General features: G+C 38.9%; 1 protein-coding gene across 8 annotated transcripts in view; it reads right to left on the bottom strand.

The window, feature by feature from the left end:
* The window catches only part of ANKS1B (ankyrin repeat and sterile alpha motif domain containing 1B), a 413,919-nt gene that overhangs the window by 45,241 nt on the left and 345,600 nt on the right, over positions 1-23,078 (bottom strand). For all 8 annotated transcript variants that reach the window (XM_048302483.1, XM_048302485.1, XM_048302479.1 and 5 more), the window contains exon 18: positions 4,837-4,944. In XM_048302483.1, coding sequence (XP_048158440.1) covers positions 4,837-4,944 — 108 coding nt within the window. The remainder of the gene's footprint in view (positions 1-4,836; positions 4,945-23,078) is intronic.

Raw genomic sequence — 23,078 nt, 5'->3', positions numbered from 1 at the left:
TATAGGTTTTGCAGAACATCCATTTTAACTTGAAGTACCAGATATCAGACACAAGTTAAATACCAATTCCTGGAATGCATGAAAGCATCAGAGTACAAATATTTTACCTGCTTTTCTTGTTACCTGTACTGAACTGTAGCCTTGTATCAGTCAGTGTGCAAATACCACATTGAATTGATACATAAACTCTATCTAATAAATAAACAGCTCCTCCTGGTACACATTTTGCCAGGATCTGCCACCACACCGCCCACAGCCAGACATCGTGTGTATGTTTGGAAACACCTACTCTCCTGCACAGCACATCACATCCCTTGTTCAAATACCAGCTACGAACATTGGTGTCCAGGTCCACCGTTCCACACTCTCTTGGAGCTCCATCAGCAGGAGCAGGGAGCTACAGTGTACTGTCCAGACAGTCTGCATGACTACTGCCCGGTGTGAGCAGGAAAACTCTGTCACAGCAACTGAATGGGAAATGTTCCTCTCTCATGATGTAGGTTACTGGGCAGAATGTACCCAGGAGTATGTTTACACAGTGCAGAGATTCTCCAAACCACCTGCTGCTGTAATGCTCTACTTCAACACAGAGCAACCAGAGGGGACCTGAAGATAGTGGTGCAAGCAAAACCTGCTCCAGTGTGGAAGGTAAAAAAGTGCTGCGTTTTTCTTTAAAGAGAGAATTAAAGTGGATGATTCATGCATTATTACACTGAAGCAAGCCCAGTTCTGAAAAGCATCAAGGTACTTTACTCCATGCTGTTAAGAAACAAGATCTGTTGTAAGAAATCAGAGAGTTGCAATCTCTTCCAAATGGAAAGGAAAGTTCCAGTCATAGTAACGCCTGGTGTCAATATTTGAAGTGTAGAAGTCTACATGACATTATTCCTTGAAATCAAAGTAATAGATTAGTATTTTTCATGTTGCCAACAAGAAAAATGCTAGGAAAATATAGCTCTTTAGTAATTTTTAATTAACTGGGATTAACATTTTTTTTAAAAAATTCTCTAGCTTTTCTATGATCTGACATTTTTATGATCTTGACATTTCCCAGGGCAAAGAAAAGAGTGTTTTCCTCTTAGGAATAATCTTTTCCCTCCTTCACAAAAATCCACCTACATTTGGCCCAGTTAAAAGCTTCTGAAAAGCTGTAGTCTGCACATGCTCAGGAAGTTTGGTGAGGCATAAGCTCTAAAACCCACCCTCCCTGGGCCTAACAACATGGGGCACACACCTCTGCTCTGAAAATAACCTGAGTACAGGGGCACCAAACAAGATCCTCTCCAGTGACTGCTACCTACTGCAGAATCTCTGCTCTGAATCAGGATTCACCCACTGTTGCAGGTTGATAGGGCCACCAGTGTATCAAACTGACAGATGAACACAGAGATTCCAGCCCTCATCGAGCTTTTCATATTTTATCAAACTGCATATGAAGAGGAAATTCACTCCGAGAGGAAATTCACTCCGAGATCTATATTGGAAGATTGCTGGCAAGGCAATACAGACAAGAAATACCAACTCAAGAAATAAAAGAATTACCATGCCTCTGCATTATGGAACAGTATGTCATTGTATGACTTTATGCTATTTTCTCAAAGTTGTCCTTCACAGCACAGATGGATCCTCAACTGTGCAGCATGTTGTCATATCCTCAGCACCGCGTTATCATTAGTTACCGTGTAGCCAGTATTTTATTCTTGCCTCATTTCATGGCCCCGAACCTCTCTCCTAAACTCTTTTCAAATCCTGCTCTGAAGACACGATGATTAATATCATCATATTCATGATGCTCATAAGTGCTTTACAAATGTCAATCAATTCATTTTCACCACACCCTGTGACTTCTGGCATTTTATAATCACTGCTTTAGTGTGGGTGACCTGAGACACACAGGCGAACGTTAGAAAGTACCAGTCACTCAATTACAACATCTATTGCTCGATTTCCCAAGTGCTTGAGTTACAAACTCCACTTCTGTTGATCTAATTTTCAGCACTGTGTGCTCAGCACTTGTATAAATCAGACTCAAGACTTTAGTCAAATATGGAGATTGTCAGTAACATACAATTAGTGACTCTTCAGGAGGCAATTAAATAACTTCCCATTCATTATCCAAGTTTTTTGTGGAAAAAACAGGTGTAAATCTATATTTTCATAGGTACAGCTATTCCTTCAATCATGAGCCTCTCTCCCATTCTTCCTTCATTCTTCTTCCTCACTCCCACCCACCTTCTCATCTCCTTAAACAAACCTGCAGACCAGGCATGGACACCCTTGCAGGTGCTACCATGGCCGAGTACCACGCTACTGTTAGTCACCAGGTACTCTTGCCATGTTTCTACCCAGCTGTGAATGCAAGGACACATGACCTGCAGGGATGTCTGACCATATATTCCACTGTCAAAAGCTGCCTCATCCCCTCTCAGACCTGCTGCTGGAACCACAACGGTCAGGGCTGGAAGAGAGTTTAAAAGATCCTTCCCCAAGCTGCCTGGGCACACTTCATGTCCCATAGGTGTTTGTCTAAAAAAACCCAGAATTGTCTCCAGTGAACTAACAATTGTGTTAAACTATCATTACCATTGTAACATTTCTCCTCCAAATTTTCTGCCTAAATTGTTGGTCCTCCAGTATAAATTCCAGCCTCCAGTGCTGACTGGGTGAGGAAGGGCTCCCATAAACAACATGGACACTGGTCCTGTAATTAAAGATTGTCATGCACTCCAGGAAAGAAAGCAAGATTGCGTAGGTAACCTGAGATCCAGCAATTTCTACACTTTTGTGTATAGAAAAGTATATCTGTATATAGTGTATATATATATATATGTAACAGATATATAGTGTGTATATATATATTTGAATATAGTATATTTGAGTATAATTGAAATTGAAGCAGTGTTTCCTTAGTACACAGTAACATACAACAGGGAATAACATATGTTGTGGATATTTTTAAGATTTTAAAGATTTTTTGCTTTTCCTCAATATTTAACCTTTTACTTCGGAATATTTTAAAAGCTAATACAAAAACAGTCAAAAAAGATGAAGCATTAGCATTGCTTAGTTTGAGCTTGGGAACGTAAAAGTAGACTTTAAATAACAAACTATATTTTCTACTGATGTAGAGCAGCCTGATCTAGTGGAAAGTGCTCCTGCCCATGGCAAAGAGGGCTGAAACTTGATGATCTTTAAGGTCCGTTTCACTCCAAACTATTCTATGACTCTATATGAATCAATCTCACAGCAGCAGCAGTTTATTTAAGCCAACTTTCAAGACACAAATTATTGCAGACTACAAACTAAACTTTCTTTGGTTTTGTTGTTTTTGTTTCACGTGAAATGGCATAGTAGCAGTTGATGGGAAAGAAAAACTTTATTCCAAATGCATGTCCTCCTCTTTAGGATTCTCTGTGAAGACTCCAATTCCAAGAGGTGATAAATAACATTAAGCATTGCATCAGTAGCTCTAGCTGTGCAGCAGCAGACTACTTTTTATCATTTTGACTACAGATGGAGGACATCTGGTTTTCTCTTCCATATTAACTGAGAATATACAGTTCTGACCAAGAATGTGGACTGTGGAAACTTTCTCACTTGCTGAAGAGGAATTAATTATGCAGTCCAGAGTACTGAAGGCATTGAGGAAAAAAGTGTGCCTTTTCATCTATTTCTCTTTCCTTGGAGTGTTTTAACACCTGCTATGCATTAGGAATCATTCACAAAATGCATTAAAAAATAAAATACAAGAAAAACATCCACATGTTTGCTCAGTGTGCCTTAGAGCATGTTAAAGACTTGTCAGACCTTTTTAAATACGGCATTGGGAATAGGTTGAATTAAAGGATGGGATCTAAAATTTCTGTATGGGGCATCTGAGAATATGCAGGGTGAAAACAGGCTGGTCACCGAAATTTTAAGTACACTTAAAAATAAGCCCTCATTCTGTCTTTCTGTTTTTCTCTTTACACCAGGAAATCTAACTTGGGAGCACAGATACTCTCTGACTTTGAGATTTAATCCCAAATGAGATTCCCATCAGAAACGCAGCCCCATGAAAATAATCAGATCCAATCAAATGCAAAAGGTGTGACCTAAAATATCAAAATTAAAATGTTGCTATGAACTCTGTTGGAGAGAACTCAGTAGGAATTGGTCATCAGACCACAACTCATTAAGAGTTGCAGACAGCAAGTAAGCAAAGACATTGGATTGAGAAACCGAGTGAAGGTGGTGTAATAAGAGGAGATTAAATGTGGTCAAGTGTGGAAAAACCCCAGGGACATTGCAACAAGGTTTCTGAAAGAGGGAATATAAATGAAAATAAAAACATGATGAAACTTTTGATATACAGAGACGCCTTAATGGCATTTTTATCTCAACAATTTCAAGAGGTTCTCCTTTAAAAAAGCCTAAAGCACATGTTGGAAAAGTAAGTGCAAACATTCAAAAACATGAAAGGAAATTGGTAACTCTCCTGCAATATTGATCAGCTGGGCTGGGATTCCTGTGGGCAAATGTAGATGTGCAGCTTTTACATCCCTGGTCCTGAGCTAGTTTCTTGAACAAAGATAAGCTGGTACTTCTAAGATTCTACTTATCCTAAGGCAGACATCTGAAGCAGGTCAGATGCATCACCCTGTAAAAATGTCAATATATCTCCGCTGGCCATACAGGGAAGTGTGACAGAGTAGGTCAGCCTAAGATGTCCATATTGTACACCTCCGAAATGAGGTAAGTTGGACCCCACTCAAAGCAGCCACTGTTTTCATGTGAATGTTATGAAACCCTTGCTGACTTGTCAAGAAATGCAAACAAATTTTCATGAGGACTCACCCTGAGGGTTATTGACCGAGGTGGTTTCTGAGGAGGATCTTCGTGAAGCCTGTCTCCCAAAGATGCCAGAACACGCTTCCGGTGGCCAATCAAGCTAATTTTTAAGACCTGAAATAATATAAAAAACACATTATTAAAAGAGCACATGGCAGTCATTAAATGAAGATCTATTCAGATTGAAGCCATTTTCTCTTTAAACCTCTTAGCAAGTTAGTCCTCTAGACAGGCTGAGCAGACGAGGAGCTGTGCGAGCCAAAAAATCAGCAGAGAAAATGAGAGGTGAGATCAGAGGAAAAACACTGTAAAATGAGGGAAGAAACTAGAGCCTGTATAGGTGTGGAAAACTGAAAAAAATAGACTCAAACACGAGTAAAGAAGAAACAAAATGAAGAGAAGGCAGAAGAACAGAAAGAAAAAAAGGGAAGGGGATGAGAAGACTGGAGAAGGAAATGCAGAGGTGCATGCAAACAATGAATGATGAGCATTAAAGTGATTCATGGTATGAATGAGGAAAAGAGTGAGAAACAGCCAGTGAACGCTTAGAGGGAGCAAGAAGGGAAAACAGGAATTGTACAATGAATAAATGTTACCACTTTTAAATCTATTCACCATGCCTTTCACAGTGTTGCTAGAAAAGGGTTAAAACTGGAAGATTTGGCAGAGGATGAGGGAATAGTTTTGCTCAAAGTCACCTTGCAGCTGGGAATGCTAAAAATGTTGGTGTGGGAAAACTCCATTTATTATGCCTAACGTTGTTTATCCTCTGCCTGTTTTGAGAAGTAGAATTCCTGTGGAGAGACAACACACTCTCACAGACATGTGGGTAGCCTTGTGTTATGAAGAGGCAGGAGCCCTCCCCTCTCCTCCCCTCCCCTCCCCTCCCCTCCTGCTGGCTAGAACAGAGCCACGTCCCTGTCCCTCTGTCACTCGGCGTGGTTAGCAAGGTAATGAAATAAACCTACTCTTCGCATTTTGGCTGTGGTTTGGTGGTTGCCCGTGGTTACCTGTATGTGTAGATTCACACACACAGGTAATCTCCAAATAAGTCCCACAGTTTGCATCATGTAGAATCATCCTTGTGCAAGGAACACAGGATGGAAAAAATTTGCCCTGGAGTTCTGTTACTTTTATCAGACACAATGAAAAAAATCTCTGTTGAATGGAAATGTGTCCATCAGTGAATACGTTCACACACCTCATGCTTGTCCAAAGTCCAAGAATACTGCCAAAAAGTTGCCCCACGTTTACTGCAACTACTCTTCATTTGTATTTCTCTGCGTCCCTGCCTCATACAAAACCACCACTGCTCTCAGGAAAACAGGGAGAGCAGATGCAGTGAGTAGGAAATTTTAAATATTAGAGGGGAAAAAAATCATGTTCCAATGCTATTCTTTAATGGCCACAATGGCTGTAGTGTAAAGAGTGTAAAGCAGCGCTAATTGTAGCAGCAAGCCTCAGCTCTGCAAACAGCAGTGTCCTTACGTAACTCCTCCAGACTGTACATGTGGTTTCATACTCCAGAGCTGCCTCCATTCCCTCTCAGAAAACAGTACTTCCCACTATATTTAGGACCACCGTGTGTCAACACCCTTCAGTTGAGAGGAAGTTCTTGCTCAACCTAGAAAAAGTAATAGTCCCTAAAAAAACCTGGAAATGCTGCATCTTAAATGAACAACTACCTCAGCTTAAGCAGTAGCACTAAGAACTACAATTCATGAGAACAAACAAACCCCAGCAACTCCCCTGCTGCATCTCTTAGTTCCAGTATCTCAAAACATGTCCAGCAACATGCTGTCATTATTCTGGTCTCCATGCCTATCCACCCATTATCCTGCCTATCCATGTGCACATGACTTCATCCATGCTTCCTCTGATAGATGTCTCTGTGCTGATACTGTTGAACATCAATAACCTCTTTTCTGCCTGCATCTCCAAAATGATGGGCTACGACATGAAGCAGATGGAGGCCTTCCTCCAAGAGGCTGCTTACAGGGGTGTTGCAGACCCTGCAGTTCAGCAGCAGACACAAGCTGCAGTCCCACAAACCACCCTGCTAATGTGCTATCCTTTTAGTCTAAATCTAGAGAAGCACGAGTGAAGCTGAGATAATGCAGCACACAGAGAAATGCCTGAGGCATGCAGGAGACTTAGTTATGTATTCAGTTTACACTGAGTGTTAAACAGAAGGGTGCACAGTTTATCTCTGTATTTAACTATATGAAACACGTGAATGAACTACAGCTGCTTTAAGCATTACTCAAGTAATGCACTTCAGCGAACTTGCTTCTTTCATAATGCTTCCCCATCAACAAGATCATTTATCCAGAGATTTTTTAAGCCAAGCTAAAGTTCTTTGGGTTGTTTCAAGGTCCTCAGCACTCTGACTGCCTTATTAGCTATATCAAAACACACAAAGCAATTCTCTTTGACTTCACAGAGCTGCTGAACAACAGGAGAGAAAAAGACATGCGTCTTGAGGGACTGCACACATAAGAGATCAGTAGATAGGTCTTAATGACTAAATTATTTCAAAAACAGTTCTCAACTTGAAAGTAATACAAATCTTTAAACACCATAGGCACTGCTAAGCTAACTCCACATTTTGTTTTTCTATTATAATAGTGGTTGCCCCAAATGTGAATGGGAGGGAGTTAACGACGCAACCTACAGAAACATATGGTCCTCGTGATGCCATGATGATTTTTTGCCTTTTCTTTTATACCTCTTTTATACCTTTTTACAACTTCTGTATTCTTAGTGTTTTTAGCCTACATTCTTAGACTTATTTGTCAAGCTAGGAGACTAAACATTTTAGAAGCTTCGTAGTTAGGGGTTAGTGTGCCCCAGACCCCAAGGTCCTCTCCAGAACACATTCTGTAAACTAAGATAGAACCATCCAGGGGAAGGTTCCTTGGGGAGGGGGGGCTCCTTCAAGCCTCTCATTGGGGAATCTTTGATAGATATGTTAATTAGTAAGACCTATAATGTTAGATCTTTTGGGGGTGTGCATTTCGGTGCATTCGACCTGGACATGTGCACTTAAGGATCCTTAAAATAAATACCAAGGTAAAATCCCTTTTTCCCTTCTAACTGTGTATGCCTCTTGATTTTAAGACCAGGAAAAGGCATCACTCAGGCAACAGGCAGCTGCATCCCAGTCTCATCTGGAGCACATACTCTATTAACTGAAGACAGCTTTATTCTTCTGGAAATGACTCTCTAGCAATTTTCTTATTTGGCAAACCTGTTTCTCAACCTAGGAACGTAAAATACTGTTTTCTGAAACACTTCTATATTTGAGTTATGAGGGTTTAACAAACATCCTGAAACTCTGGAAACTCATCCTGTGATGGATTATCTTTGACAGTATTTATCAAAAATGTCAAATATCACAAATATAGGTCAACAGTGTGGAATGGTACAGTTGCCTAAAGCACTACCATAGAAATGTGTTAATGTTGTGTATCAGGTAACCATTAGAAATCTTGCACTTACACAGCCCACAAGTTAGCTTTCCTGGTAAATAATTTCTATAAATCAGGTAACAATGTACTAACACTGAATAAGGACAGTCAATACAGTGCACTTAAGTGTCATGCAGTGAGGCATTTTGTCAAATGGATTGTAGCCCACTTACTATACAACAATGAAATGAGTTTTGCAGTGTGGCTGCAGGAATCAGCAACAACGTCATCAAACTGTTCAGAGTAGCTAAAGGCCCTCCAGAGCCTGTTACTTCATTACTGGGACAAAAGGACAAAAAAAAAGCACTTACATGACATGCTTCTTTCCACACTGACAGCAGGATACCTGAGTCAAAAATGATACTACTCCATTTCATGTATGTGATGTCACAATACACTTAGAAGAGAATGGGACAAGTCATTTGTCCAAAGAACTGGTACACGCACAAAAATTTAATCTTATTTTTACTTCCGTACTCTGCAGTGATTATCACACAAAATGAAATTCCACTAGGAAATGTAAGAAATCCACAAATATAACCAATTTAACACTTTGCATTTATATCTCTGTCTTAGTTGACAGATGTTTCAAAAAAACACATGTAGCCCAATAACTCCCTGATGACTGTGTACATGCAGATGCTGGAATGAACAAATTATTCCATCTAAAAACAAGCATTATTTCTGCAACATTCTTCTGCCTGATCTTTTCTTCTAATTGAATAATAATATCCAATAGTGCATGATTCTAATTTTTTTTTTTCTGGAATATTACAAAGATTACTGAAATTCAAGATATCAATTCTCTTTCTTTTGGAATAATCTGAAAAGTTATTGTATGGGCTAAAATCAGTATCATAATAGCACAAGAGGTCTGGACTAAATGTGTAGCAGCAATTGGGCACTAGGAACCAACTATGAAATGGAAAATTAAAGAGTGATCGGAACAGTGCAAGTGCTTCTCTCTCTGGTAGCAGCATCAGACACCAGAATTCAAGAAAAAATGGTAAATGTAAGCCAAAAAAGTGGGATCTTCCTATTTCTGCAAGAAAACAGCCCAAAACATTTGCTAAAATCAATATTATTAACCATTTTACTGCTGGTCATATTGGAATAAACTCCAAGCTATCTGGAATTACGGATGAAGGGATACATTTGATTACTACCCCTCTCCCACCACAGTGCTGCCCCACAGGGCCCAGAATACCCAGGAAGTGAGCCCAGGTCAACCGTACAGCTCACCTGACCAACAGGACTGGTTTAACTGAAAATCTGAAAAAGGATTAAACAGACTTGTATAAATTTTCAGCATCAATTTTACAAATCCTACTCATAGAAGTGCTCTCAGTGTTAACAGTTAAAACAAGCATACAAACAAAACCCACCAAACAAACAAAAAATGTCAAAAAACTTCATATTCCCCATACTGACCAAGATTATTTGGTGTAATAATTGGTATATTTTGAAAATTAAATAGGCTGAAGTCAGCTATGATACTTAAACTCAAAGAGGGCAGGTTTGGATTAGATATTAAAAAGAAATTCTTTATAGTGAGGATAGTGAGGCACTGGAACAGGTTGCCCAGAGAAGTCGTGGATGTCCCATCCCTGGAAGCGTTCAAGGCCAGGTTGGATGGGGCTCTGAGCAATCTGGTCTAGTGGCAGGGGGCCCCCATGGCAGGGGGTTTGGAATTAAGTTGTCTTCAAGGTCCCTTCCAACCCCAACCACTCTGTGATTCTATGAATGCCCAGTGGCTTTACCAATACCAGACAAAGCCAAATCCAGTCAAGCTATATTAGACTTCCATCGCATTTTTCACACGGGGATACTTTATGCTCTTTCTCAGCACATGGGAACAGAGAAGCACCAAAGCACCCTGCTGGTCAGAGGCTTGCTGCAACTTCTCTGGGATCCACACCTGCAGAGGAAGCAAGTGTTTGTTATGCCTATGAAGACACTTTTAAGAGACTTATTATTTCATATCATAATGATTTCATATCATAAGGATATGAAATATGCATCATGATCCTCTGGAATTTTTCACCCAACTGGAAACATTTGTCAGTTGTCTTGCTGACAGCATTTCACAAAGGCTGGAGGCTGTCTCATAAGCCCCATTTCTATATGCTACCATGAGGAACTGATGTTGGTCCTGGATCACTCAAATAAATAACTGAGATGCAGATTTACATTTAAGGACATTGAGAAAACAAAGGCCAAGAGTCTTCTCCAAGTAAAGTTGCCATTGCCACCCCAGGTCAGATTGAGGCAGGTGAGAATTCATCACTTTTTGTGTGGGTTCTCAGGACAAACTTTGGTGCTACCAAGGCTGCTGGAATGTTTGTCCTGACTTGGCCAGACAACCCATTTTTGTCATTAAAGTCTTCTAAATTCTCATTAGTTTAAGAAATGGCTGACTGAAAATATCAGATGCTAGTATTTTGGCTCCACTAAAGATAAAAACAGTAACCGTAATTTTGTGCTTGTAATCAATAACCATTAATATTTCCGTGAAAAAAATATAAATTTAATATTTCCTTAAAAAAATACCAGGAAAATGCAGTGCAATAAGACCTGGCCAAAACTGATACCTGGCCACTTTGCCTCCTGAAGATGCGTCTCAGGCTACATGCTGCACTGTTTTTTTAAAACAATTTTTAAATGAAAAAGTTAAACACATGGCCTCTTAAGAAATAAGTCACAGTTCAATCATTTCACAAGCCTCAGCTGTAATGACAAATATTACATACGTGATTTTTATCACGTTAGACTCAAGCCCCCATAAATCAGAAATCCTAAAGATCTATTATACATGCAAACACCAAGATTCTTACAACAATGATTACCTATTCTAAGAGACAAGGCTGCAAGTATTATTTATGTGAAAAATGGCAAGCACTAAGCAGGTCTGTATACACAGGAAAACATTCCATTTTCAAAGAAAGTAAGTAGAAAAAATATTAAACAGTTCGAAAGGTGGACCACATTTCCAAATTGTGTCCTAGAAGATAGACTGTTCCCTCCACTGAGGATTTGCATTTCCACCTGTGTGTTGAGCTAATGACAGGCCCAGTTACTGGTTCAGGTCAGATCTGAAGAATGTGTGTTCACAGAGACCAGGAGAACCTGCTCCTTGAGGTCTTCAATGTTAATCATTTAGCACTACAAGAGAGCAATTGCAATACCAATATGTTATCCCATAATATTTTTCAGGATTACTTACACAGCAGATAAATTATAATTAAAGTTACTGGTACTACAACATCTTTCATAATGAGCTAAAAATTTATTTATCTATTTTTAATAAGCAATTACCAGCAAAGCACATTAATCTGTACACAAGCATGAAATACAGCTCATGTAATGAGAAATAAGAGATAAAATAAAAATCTCTATAGAAAATTTTGATAGCTCTAAAATTGATCCTTTTTTTCCTGATTTTGATTCAATTTCATTGCAGAATTAATTCAAAGCAAAAGGGAAAAAAAAACAAACATTCAATCCCATTTCAAGAATGGGACATTTGTCTACTAAATGAATAGCTTTTTTAAAAAGTCATCTAATAACATAGAGTAATGAGCGTTTTTACAATATCAGAAGAAGAAAACAGCCATTCACTGCTTGGAGTAAAAATGCAGATTACTCTAGCTCACAGTCATAACCAAGGCTGTCATGAAAAGGTAAGCTCTGTAATATGGGAATAGTATCAGTTAATTATAAACATATAATTAGGATTGGAAATAAATTGTTTACTTCTATATAATGCAATTATATATTCTGATAAAAATTGCAGCAAAAATAGTGAAAAACCCAAGACAGTGTTAGATATCTTCTAATACTAGAGTTTAATGAAAGTCCCTCTATGGATTTTTTGGTTTTTCTTTTAAATCATCAACATTCTTTAGATATACAATGACTGCAGAAAGACTGTTGTCAACATGCAGAAAGAAAACCCAAACACTGGAGAGAAGAACCCGGACCAAGGATCAGAACTAATGTTGTTAAGAAATGCTATTCAGAACACATTTAGCTTCTTGGTATATTTACCAGTTACCACATGTATGCAGGAAGACCTAATTACTTCTGCATCACAATTATTTCAGTTTAGTAAAACTATTTTTCTGTACTGTAAAACATTCACATTAAAAGCATCGATTCCAGTCTTGAATATCTAGTTCAAGCCAGATCTATGCACAGGGGCTATGGCTTCATTCAGGCTGTGCTATCAGAACCACAGAATCATGGAAATCATTTAAGTTGGAAAAGGCCCTTAAGGTCACTGAGTCCAACCGTAGAACTAAAACTGCCAGGTCCAACACTAGACTGTGCCCCTAAGTGCCACATCTACACATCTTTTAAATATCTCCAGGAATGGTGACTCCACCACTTCCCTGGGCAGCCTGTGCCAGTGCTTGACAACCCTTTGGGTGAAGAAATTTCTTCCTAATACCCAAACCTCCCCTGGCTGCAGCTTGAGGCGATTTCCTTTTGTGCTGTCACTTGTTACGTGGGAGAAGAGGCTGACTCCCACCTGGCTACAGCCTCCTTTCAGGTAGTTGCAGAGAACTATAAGGTCCCCAAGAGCCTCTTTTTCTCCAGGCTGAACACCCCCAGCTGCCTCAACTGTTCATCATCAGACTTGTGCTCCAGCCCCTTCCCCAGATCCATTGCCCTTCCCTTGGACACGCTCCAGCATTCTGTGGAGCAGTTCACACAGGACATACAGCAATCCAAAATACACTTATCGTCTACAGCAGTATATATCCCAGAGTTACAAACATGACAAGGTATTATTGTTCTACTGCTAGCATTAATATTCACCCACTTTTTAAGGGGAAAAGTTGTAGAAGTATCACAACGATAAAAATCTGAAAAGTGTTTGTAGGCTTTGATACAAGAGCCATCACTGGTAATGTCAGTAATCTACCACTATGAAGTGACAGCATGATGCTACGGCCACAATCCATCCCAATTCACTGCCAAAACACACGCACATTGCCTATAAATCTTACGAAAACTGCGTGGAACCGCTTCCTTAAAAGAAAGATCTGCAGGAAGAAATACCAGGGTTTGGTCTCACAGGAGGAGTTCTGGGCTGCAGAGTGGGAGCAGCTGCAGCAGAGCAACCTCCCAGGGATCTCACTCCTGGGATGCCATCCACTCCAAAAATGGACCTGGGAGGTGGGCAGGGAACAGCTTTCTGTATGGCCAGCTCCTTATCTCCTTCGTTCTTTGATCACAGAAATGCTAACACTGGCACAAGTAAATGGGCTGGAAAGAGGAGTAAAGAGGAAGGGATGCAGCTGCTTGTGCTTACAGCAGCACAAAGCAAACATGAGATGAACCACTACAGTGAAACTGCAGCTTCTCTCACAATGGACCACCCAAGAGAAGAGGGCAGCTAGGATAAAAAAAATCTGTAAAGAGCCATAAAGCAAATGCTTTAACAGAAACCATGATCTATGAGCCCACGCATTCTAGTACTCAGCAGCTCCTGTCTTAACAGCAATGAGTGTGGACTCACCCTATTTCAGAGTGGCTGCTTAGCCCTGGCCATACCACTGTCGCAGACAGCATTTGGCAAACTGGAGGAAGCAAAACACATTTTGTGACATGTTGGTAATAGGCAGCATTAACTTTATTTTTGGGTACCATGTGTTATGCCGTCCAGGAATGTCACCACTATCAAGATCTTAAATTCATTAATTTACAGGAAATGTGCACCAACATGTATGATGTGACCTAAAGAGGGTCCTCAATTATTGCTCTACCTGCACTGCAGCAGCAGCCAGCTGACCAATTTCATCATTTTTCTTTCAGCAAGGACACTCCCTAGAAGAATAAACTTTGAATAACTGATAAACTCAGTATAGGTTATGTTGTGACATACAACCTTAGCATGAAAATAATTAATAAAAAAAATTCTCCATCTAATTTTTTTTCTAGACATCTTTTACTACCTTGGTTTGTAATCTTTGCTCATTAAACAATTATGATATTAAATGCCAGCCCCTCTCCCCAAGTTTCACACCCCCATCCACCTTCACCAACCTCATATTTTAACACCAAACGGAAGAAGCTACTGCATACGTAAAAGCTACAAATTCATCTCAACTCCAGCTATACTAATCTATACTATATACAGCTATACTACCTATACAACTCCAACATCTAATCTATACTAATACTGTTTTCTTTCAGGTAACCTGATTGATCAGCCTACTTTAAATAAATTGAGAGAAATTTTGACTAACCTACATTCAGTTTGGATTGTGATGTTGCTTGCCAGATTTTTAACCCCAAATCTTGTACATTTTCCAAATACATGATACGGCTTTAAAAAAGCCATTAGTTCTCCCTTATATCCTGGCTTTGTTCATATCCTTAATGCTGTCACAACGGTATCAATGGTAGTCCTTAACTTAAAAAAAGGCAATGGCCATCATGGCAGAGCAGAATCATACATCACAGGCAGAGCCAGCATCATACTGTACTTTGACTCTTAATCTGTGAGGAGGAAGCACTGTGGGTGGGAAAGAACAGGCTCTATAAGCCCAGCAGGACGGCTGGATTAACTCTGCCAGGGGCAGCAAGGGGACAGCAAAAGCATTTCTCAAAATACCTCTTTCTTTCATGCTTTGAGGTAAGAGCAGGAAGGAATACCATCAAAAAGTGGGGTTACAAAAGGATACAAATAAAGTAGCAAAAATATTCATCTGTCAATAGCTCAAGTAAGTTCTTCCCATGTGGTTCTGAGCAACACATTGAATTCCAACAGAAAAGATTATTGTCTGTATGATTCGAGAGAAATTGAAACCACAAGGCAGTTCAGATCATACACATCTTCTTATGCAGATTCCTTCATTAAACATTCAACATTCATCTGGCTTAAGGAAGAAACGTTTTTGTACACAACCAAATTAGAACAAAGCAAGCCGTACTGAAGAGCTCTCCAAACATGAGGCTGATTTTGTACTATGGTTAAAAAAAAAGATAAACTGAACTTCATATTAACAGTGAAAACTGGCAAAGTTTTGGTCATCTCAAACTTCTGTCCTTGAAGTTATTTTATAAATGAAAAAGAACACAGATGTATGTTTTTGAATCTGCAGTTTGGGCAGATCCATTATTAATGAAGCATTCTGGCAAAACCCACCAATGAATGGGCTGTCATGGGAAAGGCTTTCTTGCTACAAATTCTATTTGAATTTTCTCAGTGAGAAGGGCTGTACGGGACTGCCTCCTCATACAGGGTAGTGCAGCATGTGCTCTACACCTCCACTCTTTCTCCTTTTTCTCTTCAGCCTTACCAAAAGTTCCTGAAAAAGGAAGGCTCTCTTCAAAGGGAGGATAACCCTCATCTCCATGGCCCAGGCTTTGATTTTCTTGTTCTTTACCTTAACCCCACCCAACCCATACCATAAAGTCAAAAGAAGGAAAGACATTTCCAAGGATTCCATTTCTCACTTTTCCCATCAGTAGCAGTAACACCGGCAGGTCCTTATTTTGCAGTGTTACATGAGGGGATATTTGGACCTCCATGAAACCAAAATGACTTATCAAACCTGTGGGTTCAGCTAACCGCAGGATAGTTGTCCCATGTTGCAAGAAGTCAGAGGCCCTGAATTACATCGATAATGATTTCCAAACCACATGGAATGTGGAATCTCTAGTCATGTCTTTTTATAATTCTAAATATTGTAATTCAGCAAATATCTTGGCAGTGCCAGCTTAAACTTAGCATTGTTAGCTTAACAGTTGGACTTGATCATCTTAGAGGTCTTTTCCTACCTAAATGATCCTATGACTATAAATATCCTTTACCCAACAACTAACCCCTCTGATTCTTGAATTATGGTTTTTGTTAATATTTAACCTAAATGGTCACTTCTGTATCTCTTGTTCTGTCCTCACCAATTTATGAAAAGAATTCATCATTATGAAGAGTTTTACTTTCTTCTGCAAGTTCTTTATTGTAACATACATACCATTTTGCAAAACTCTCCTACCAAGAATAGAAATTTGTTTTCTTTTCCTAGTTTATTTTAAGTGGACATAAAGAATATATGTATAAACAAATTTTCCCAGGTGAAATATGAAGGGAAACATGTTAGGGGACAGAAATCTACAAGTTTCTATACACACTCCTCTTGCTACTATGCACAACATTCATATATCACTGTCCTTTTTTTGTGTTCTGTTGTTGACTGATGTTCAGTCAAATATCCAGTAGCTCTAGTCCTCCTGCCCAAATTATTCCCCCATAGTGCTGTTCAGTGATATACTCAGAGCTCATTATATTCTCTCATGTGATCTGTACTTTCAAAATAAATCACTTTCACATTTCTTCAATTAAATCTTATATAACTGTTCAGCCCATTTATGCATTGTGAAGATCATACTCTATTTTAATCCTATTTTACAACTATTACTACAATGTTAAATAATCACCCTTCAGATCTGAAATAATGCCATGAAAACCCACATTTGTTTGGGATGACAAGTTTTGCTACAGCAAAAAAAGAGATTAGTTTACACGTACACTTATATCTCTTTATATATAGTATTAGGTATAATAGCCAGAGGCATTATTGTGAAGCCAATTAAGTTTCTATATCATCTTGTCACAAACATGCACTAAAGTACAGATCACATTAACTCACTATAACATAAGAAATCCTGTCATGAACATTTTACACCAAATCACCACATAAACTCTGATTAATAATGAATCAGAAGAGTAGATTTATACGAATAACAGGCAAAGAGAAAAAAACTCTTATTATGGACAATTAGATGATAATGTAACCTACATATTTGCTATATTCTAATATGTAGCCACCTGGGGTATCTTCACATGACTTACTTAAAGTGTATTTCTGAGTTGTACTAGAGAATTAAATAACATTTTGGCTTTTCAAATTAGTCAGTAAGCCTAAATTTAGTCACTGTTAAGTATAGTTTTAGAAAGTCTACTATTCAAGCATGCATCTCATTTATGTGGGTTTTTAAATTCTTCCTGTTTTTGTGATCCAGATCTGGATCCAGAAAAGTGTAAGCCTTTTCTCATTTTAAGAATCCTGACATTTAAACTTACTTGTTTCTGCTGTAATAAGAATCTTTGAATCATAAAGTATTTTCCAGTCATATTTTGTGTCCACATTTTCTTCTCAAACAGATTTGTCACAGACACTCACCTGCATAAATAAACCAAATTTCTGAACAGAATTGTAAGGAAATGACTGTGTTGAATTTAAAATATGCTTTTGAAATGTTATATTATATTTCTGCATTAAAAACCGCAGGCTTACTTAGCAGTGGGCAACTTCTTAATTTTCAGGAACTTTTGCTTTGTTTTGGCCTAAAGTTGGTCCAGTGATCTTTCAGGAATGAACACCAATTGCAAGGAATTTACCAAGCGCTGATGTTCCCACTGAGCCCTGGGAGCTGGGTGCCCTCCCTGGCTATGGGCCCAAAGGACAGAACCAGCACAAGAGTGGTGCAGGAAGCTTTTTCCCATCAAAGCATGTCATGGATGGACTGGGAAAAATTATCCAGATTCTTCACACTTGAAGATTCAGAATTATATATAAAATTAGCAAAACATTTTAAAATCATAGAACCATTGAACAAGTTGAGTTGGAAGGGACTCATCAGGATCGTCAAGTCCAACTCCCAGCCCTGCACAGAACCATCCCCAAGAGTCACACCATGTGCCTGAGAGTGTTGTCCAAACGCTTCTTGAGCTCTGTCAGGCTTGGTGCTGTGACCACTGCCCCGGGGAGCCTGTTCCCAACCAGTGCCCAACCACCCCCTGGGTGAAAAGAAAGCACTGAATGTACTGGCTCTTCAGAATTGCTCAGGATATGAAAATGTGTATTTCAGTTTGGAAAACAGAGGGAGCAGAGCACAGTGCACTGACTAGCTCCCTGAAATTTCAAGATTGTTCCTAGACAACAGCTCTCTGCTGGCAGAACCTTCTGGGGACTGACACAGAAGATCCAGTTCAAAACCAGGATGCTGGTAGGCTTAGGGGTGGAGTAGTCTGAAGCACAGTGGAATGCTACAGTGCACAAATTTTCCTACCACCACCCCAGAGTGCCCTTTCTGCTTGGAGCTGCTTTGCTGCCATCCTGCAACTCCACTGCGGCCAACAGGATCATGCTGAATGCATTGCTGCATGCTTCATGTCTGGCTTCACCTCAGGCATCAATGAATGCTCTCATCTTCAGAGATAGCTAGGACTGTAGTGACCAGTAAGGCATCAGTAGAACAGTACAATCTACATTTGTTTTACAGACCAATGGGAAATAAGACCTTGTACAGGCCAGGGATGCCTCTGCATCCATGCTCAGGGCAAGCAAACAAATGACAAAACACCATGTGCAAATCATAAATGAAAAGATGGTGAGAGACACCATGAGTTACAACTAAGTGCTAACTGTACAAGGAACTATATCTGTTGAGAACTTAAAATGCAAATGTTAGGTTTTGTTAATCTGCTTTTTAACTGCAGATACAACCAACGCAAACTCCTGAAATAATAAGGCAAAATGAGAATTTGGAACCTACGAGAGATAAAATGAGTGCCAGAATTTTAAGAGGATGTATAACATGGGAGAAGAATAGGAAGACCAGAAAATGGGTCATTATAGTAATCAGATGAGAAGTAGCTAATGGAAGGATTAACATTTTACAATAAAATTAAAAAGCAACTATTTAAAGAATATCAGTAGGTGACATCAGAAGGCATTTGTGATAACCAGAGTAGATTATTTTATCTGTCTCTTCTGGCTGTTGGGGTAACTTTCCCATTTTCTTCTTTGCAAATTCAACTTCCTTCCCTCTCTGTCAACCTCCCTCTCTCTCTTTACATCTCATTTTCAGCTCAACAGACCCCAAATTCCTTTTCCCTTGCAGCTTTCCTCCTTATTAAGGAGGAAAAATGTAAGTAAAAATGTGTGATGTGTGTTACTGTCTATGTACACACACAATGGCTAGAAAGGTCTCCTTTATTTATTTAGCACCCATCACCCAGCTCAGCAATTTATCTGCACTTGCAACCATATTCCCACCTCATCCAGCTGACCACTGCAGAGGTGACAGGGAGAAATAACAACAAAAGAGTAAGCAAAAACTGCTGACCAATGAATAAGGCAAAAAGTCCACAGAAACATGGGAAGGAAGCAGTTGGATTAATAATAAAATCATATTTGATTTAGTCGCATCTGCTCTCCTCCATAAGCAGTGAAATAACCATGTAATGAACATTTTTAATGTATGTTTAATGTCTATTATATATGTTATTTACAGGATAACCACTCAGGGTTGCAGAAAAAGACCACTTCATTCTTCAGCAATCTCTGTCCTTATTTTGCAACTCTAGGATACCGTGCAAATGAAGAGAACAAACACCCACATACGTTTCTATTCTTTCATGGTCTGTGCAGTCTTGTGTACAAGTGGTGCTGCAAGGAGAACTGCAACCACCTCCCCTCATCAGCTGTGACCTAGGACGACTGAGTTTACAACCACACATAGTATGATTGCTTAATTCTTTTTTGAGATAAAACGTATAGAGAACACATTGTTTTACCAATAGGAAGCATTATGCAGAATGGATGGCTATTCAATAACATTTTGAAGAAAGAACTGATTTTGTGATCATGGGCTCCTGCTATGAATTTTATTTGTATAAAATTGTGCATCTAATTTTTAGCTATTTAAAATCCCACAAAATCTCCTCACTGGGATACATTTTCTTACTGTCTAAACCAAAAATTATTACACTGTCATGACACAAGAAATACTTAGAAAATCTAAAAATTTAGTCCTGTATGTGTTACCATTGTATAATTTTGATAAAAAATTTCATAAACCCCCAGGAACAGGCATGTATGTTAAAACCATTTAGGGTCATCTTTAGTAATTTACAAGCTTCAATGGTTCAGAATTTCATATTTTCAAGAAAATGTGGCATGTGTTTGTATAAGCAAGTTTCATCCCTCATTATCCATCTTCCTCCTACACCTTTCTAGTATAAAAACCCCTTCTGCTTGCTGACAGAATACTAATTTGGCTTCATTTAAATGCTAAAGCAATGTAGTCCAGCTATCTCATTTAAAACATGTGTAAAGCTGTGAAACAATTGACAAGCACAACGAAGAGTGTCTATCATAAGATTTGCAGGGAACTGTTTTTCAATAGGTACTCAAAAGCCAAAAGCTTATACTAGTCATCTTTTTCTTTTTCCACGTCTCTTAAAATCAGGGACAGGAAAAGGGTAGTATTTATCTCACAGCTCACCATTTCATATGACCTGTTAAGATTAAAGGCCAGGTGATGTATATTCAGAATACAAATATATATATATAGGTCTCTCTTTGTGCAAGGGCAGTCACTTATTCTTTTAACTTCAACCACATTTTTATTCTGCATGTAAGATAAGAAAATGTGCATTAACAAAGCCTGCATCAAAAATAAACTGAGGGCAGGAAGAATGTCCATATATGAAGAGTACAAAAACTCTAAATACAGAGCACTCTACAGACAAGACCTGGGCTGGTATCCCTCAGAGGTACCTTCCAGTGACCTGTATTGACAAATCTCTCAGACAACCCTCCTCACAAAGGCATAGTTTTAAGGCAAAAATGGAAAGTATAATGAATCTTGCATTGGCATGATTCATTGAGTTGATTCCAAACACTTGGTCTGCAAGTATGTGCGGTTTAAATAAATACACCCACTCTTAAGTAAAAATGCGTGATGTGTGTTACTGTCTTTGTACACACACAATGGCTAGACAGCAGGAAAGAAAAATGTGCAAGAGACCCTTCATACTACTGCAGCAGAGCCAGCCACAACACGCCTGAGAAACAGAGATCACCAAAGCCTGCATTTGAGTAGCATCAATCTGCTCCAGGTCAGAGCAAACTGGGAGCTAAGCCTCATATTTCTGGGGTACACAACTGAGGAATTACTCATTCAGATGTTCCACAGAGGCTCACACAATCTATTTTAAGTTCAGTATCAAGGCAGCTTCCCCCACCCCAAACAAAAATGCAGACACAAGCTACTGTGCTAAAATGTTACTCACACAGCAGAAAAGGTACATGGACAAGTGAGATAGCAAAACCTGATAAAATTTACAACTGAGATTAAGATGGGATGAAAAAACATTTTCTCTCTAAACTCTCTAATTCCTGAAAGGTTAAAAACCTCCAGAGATTTATCAGCAGAAGAGTCACTAGTAAAAATAATTTCTTTCAGAGGGTAAATATAACTTTTGTTGTGCAGCTTGCAAGAAGACAAGAACTGTTGGACACATCTGTATTTCTAAATATAATAATCTCATTTACAGTACAGTATTTTAAAGAAACGAAAATGTGGAAGACCTGATTGCAGTTCTAAACCTGCTTTGTGCAACAACACCAATGTAAGACTGACTTAAGAAGTTGACCCACATACTGAAAAATAGGATCTAAAATTAAATGGGAAAATGTACATCATTATTTTAACTTAGCTCAAAGTTGCACAGCTAAATCTCTGTGCAGCAAACTGAAAAGTTATCTGTACACTGCAGATTATTATGCACTCAGTGAACACGCATTTAAATCATTGTTGCTATGTCAGTGGCATTGAATTTTTCATGCATTTTAAAGTTGGATAAATGGTTATGAAAATAATTCAATAGGTCAGACATTTAATTAACTTAAATATTAACAACAAAATCCTCCAAGCAGAATCAAAATAATCAAAATGCCTTTTTTTTTGCCCTTGCCTGTGGACCTATGTACTTTTTCCAGGGCAGAAGAACGCAGTGAGAAGCCTTCTCAGCTTGCTGGAGGCCCCAGTGTATCTGGGGCTGTACAACCCATACTCCCTGTAGAAACTGCTCATGTTTAGATCTGAGCTAACACTTTATCTTTTGTCTAGATTTACACTTATGTTCTTGGTCTGAGGCGCCCTGTTCCCAAAGGAATCTTTGCTTTGTAAGAATTTTTGAATGCACACTGAATATCAGCTTGACACTGTTTAGTAACAAAGTGTACATGCACTACAACTTTGAAAGTACCTAAAATACTTTCCACAAGTTTATAAGTTAACTGCCTGCAATGATCTAATGCCAGTGAAAGATTCTCTTTCAAACACCACATATTGGTAACAAGGATGAGAACCCGGTTTTCTTGATGTCAATGTCAAATACCATTGACTGGAATGAAGCCAGTGTCTCGCCTGGATATGCTGTACTCCAATAAAATAGGGATTACACTGCATTGCAGAACTGAAAAGGATGGGTACAGTTAAAACGAAATGGTAGAATGAAAGTTGACTGTGTAAAAATAGTATTTTCTTATTCAGCAGACCTACCCTACAAATGTATTCAATCTCACAGCTGCTTATGCTCAGAGCTAGAAAAACACCCTAGGATTACTTTTAATTTCAATTTCAGAGATGGCACAGTTATGGTGAGAGTAAGCAGATCCTGTATATTGTCTTCCCCTCTAGTGGTTTCATCACAAGCCTTGACAAAGTCTACCTTCTTCCCAAAATCACAAACTTTTGAATCTCAGCTTTTGTTAGGAAGACAAATGCACAAGTCCCATGACTGCGTAGACAGTTTTGAATTAAGACTTTTGTTTTCCTATGATATTTCAAGCCCTGAGCTTGACTAGTTTTTCATCACGTAGATAATCACTAATTAAAGGACAACTGAACTTCCAAATTCTACACACAGGAACAATCTGCCCAAGCAAGAGCAGCCCTACTGTAAATTGC

The sequence above is a fragment of the Corvus hawaiiensis genome, chromosome 4 (genome assembly GCF_020740725.1).
Source record: "Corvus hawaiiensis isolate bCorHaw1 chromosome 4, bCorHaw1.pri.cur, whole genome shotgun sequence".
Lineage (NCBI taxonomy): Eukaryota > Metazoa > Chordata > Aves > Passeriformes > Corvidae > Corvus > Corvus hawaiiensis.
The sequence above is the reverse complement of the archived record's forward strand: the minus strand, read 5'-3'. Positions and strand labels throughout refer to the sequence as shown.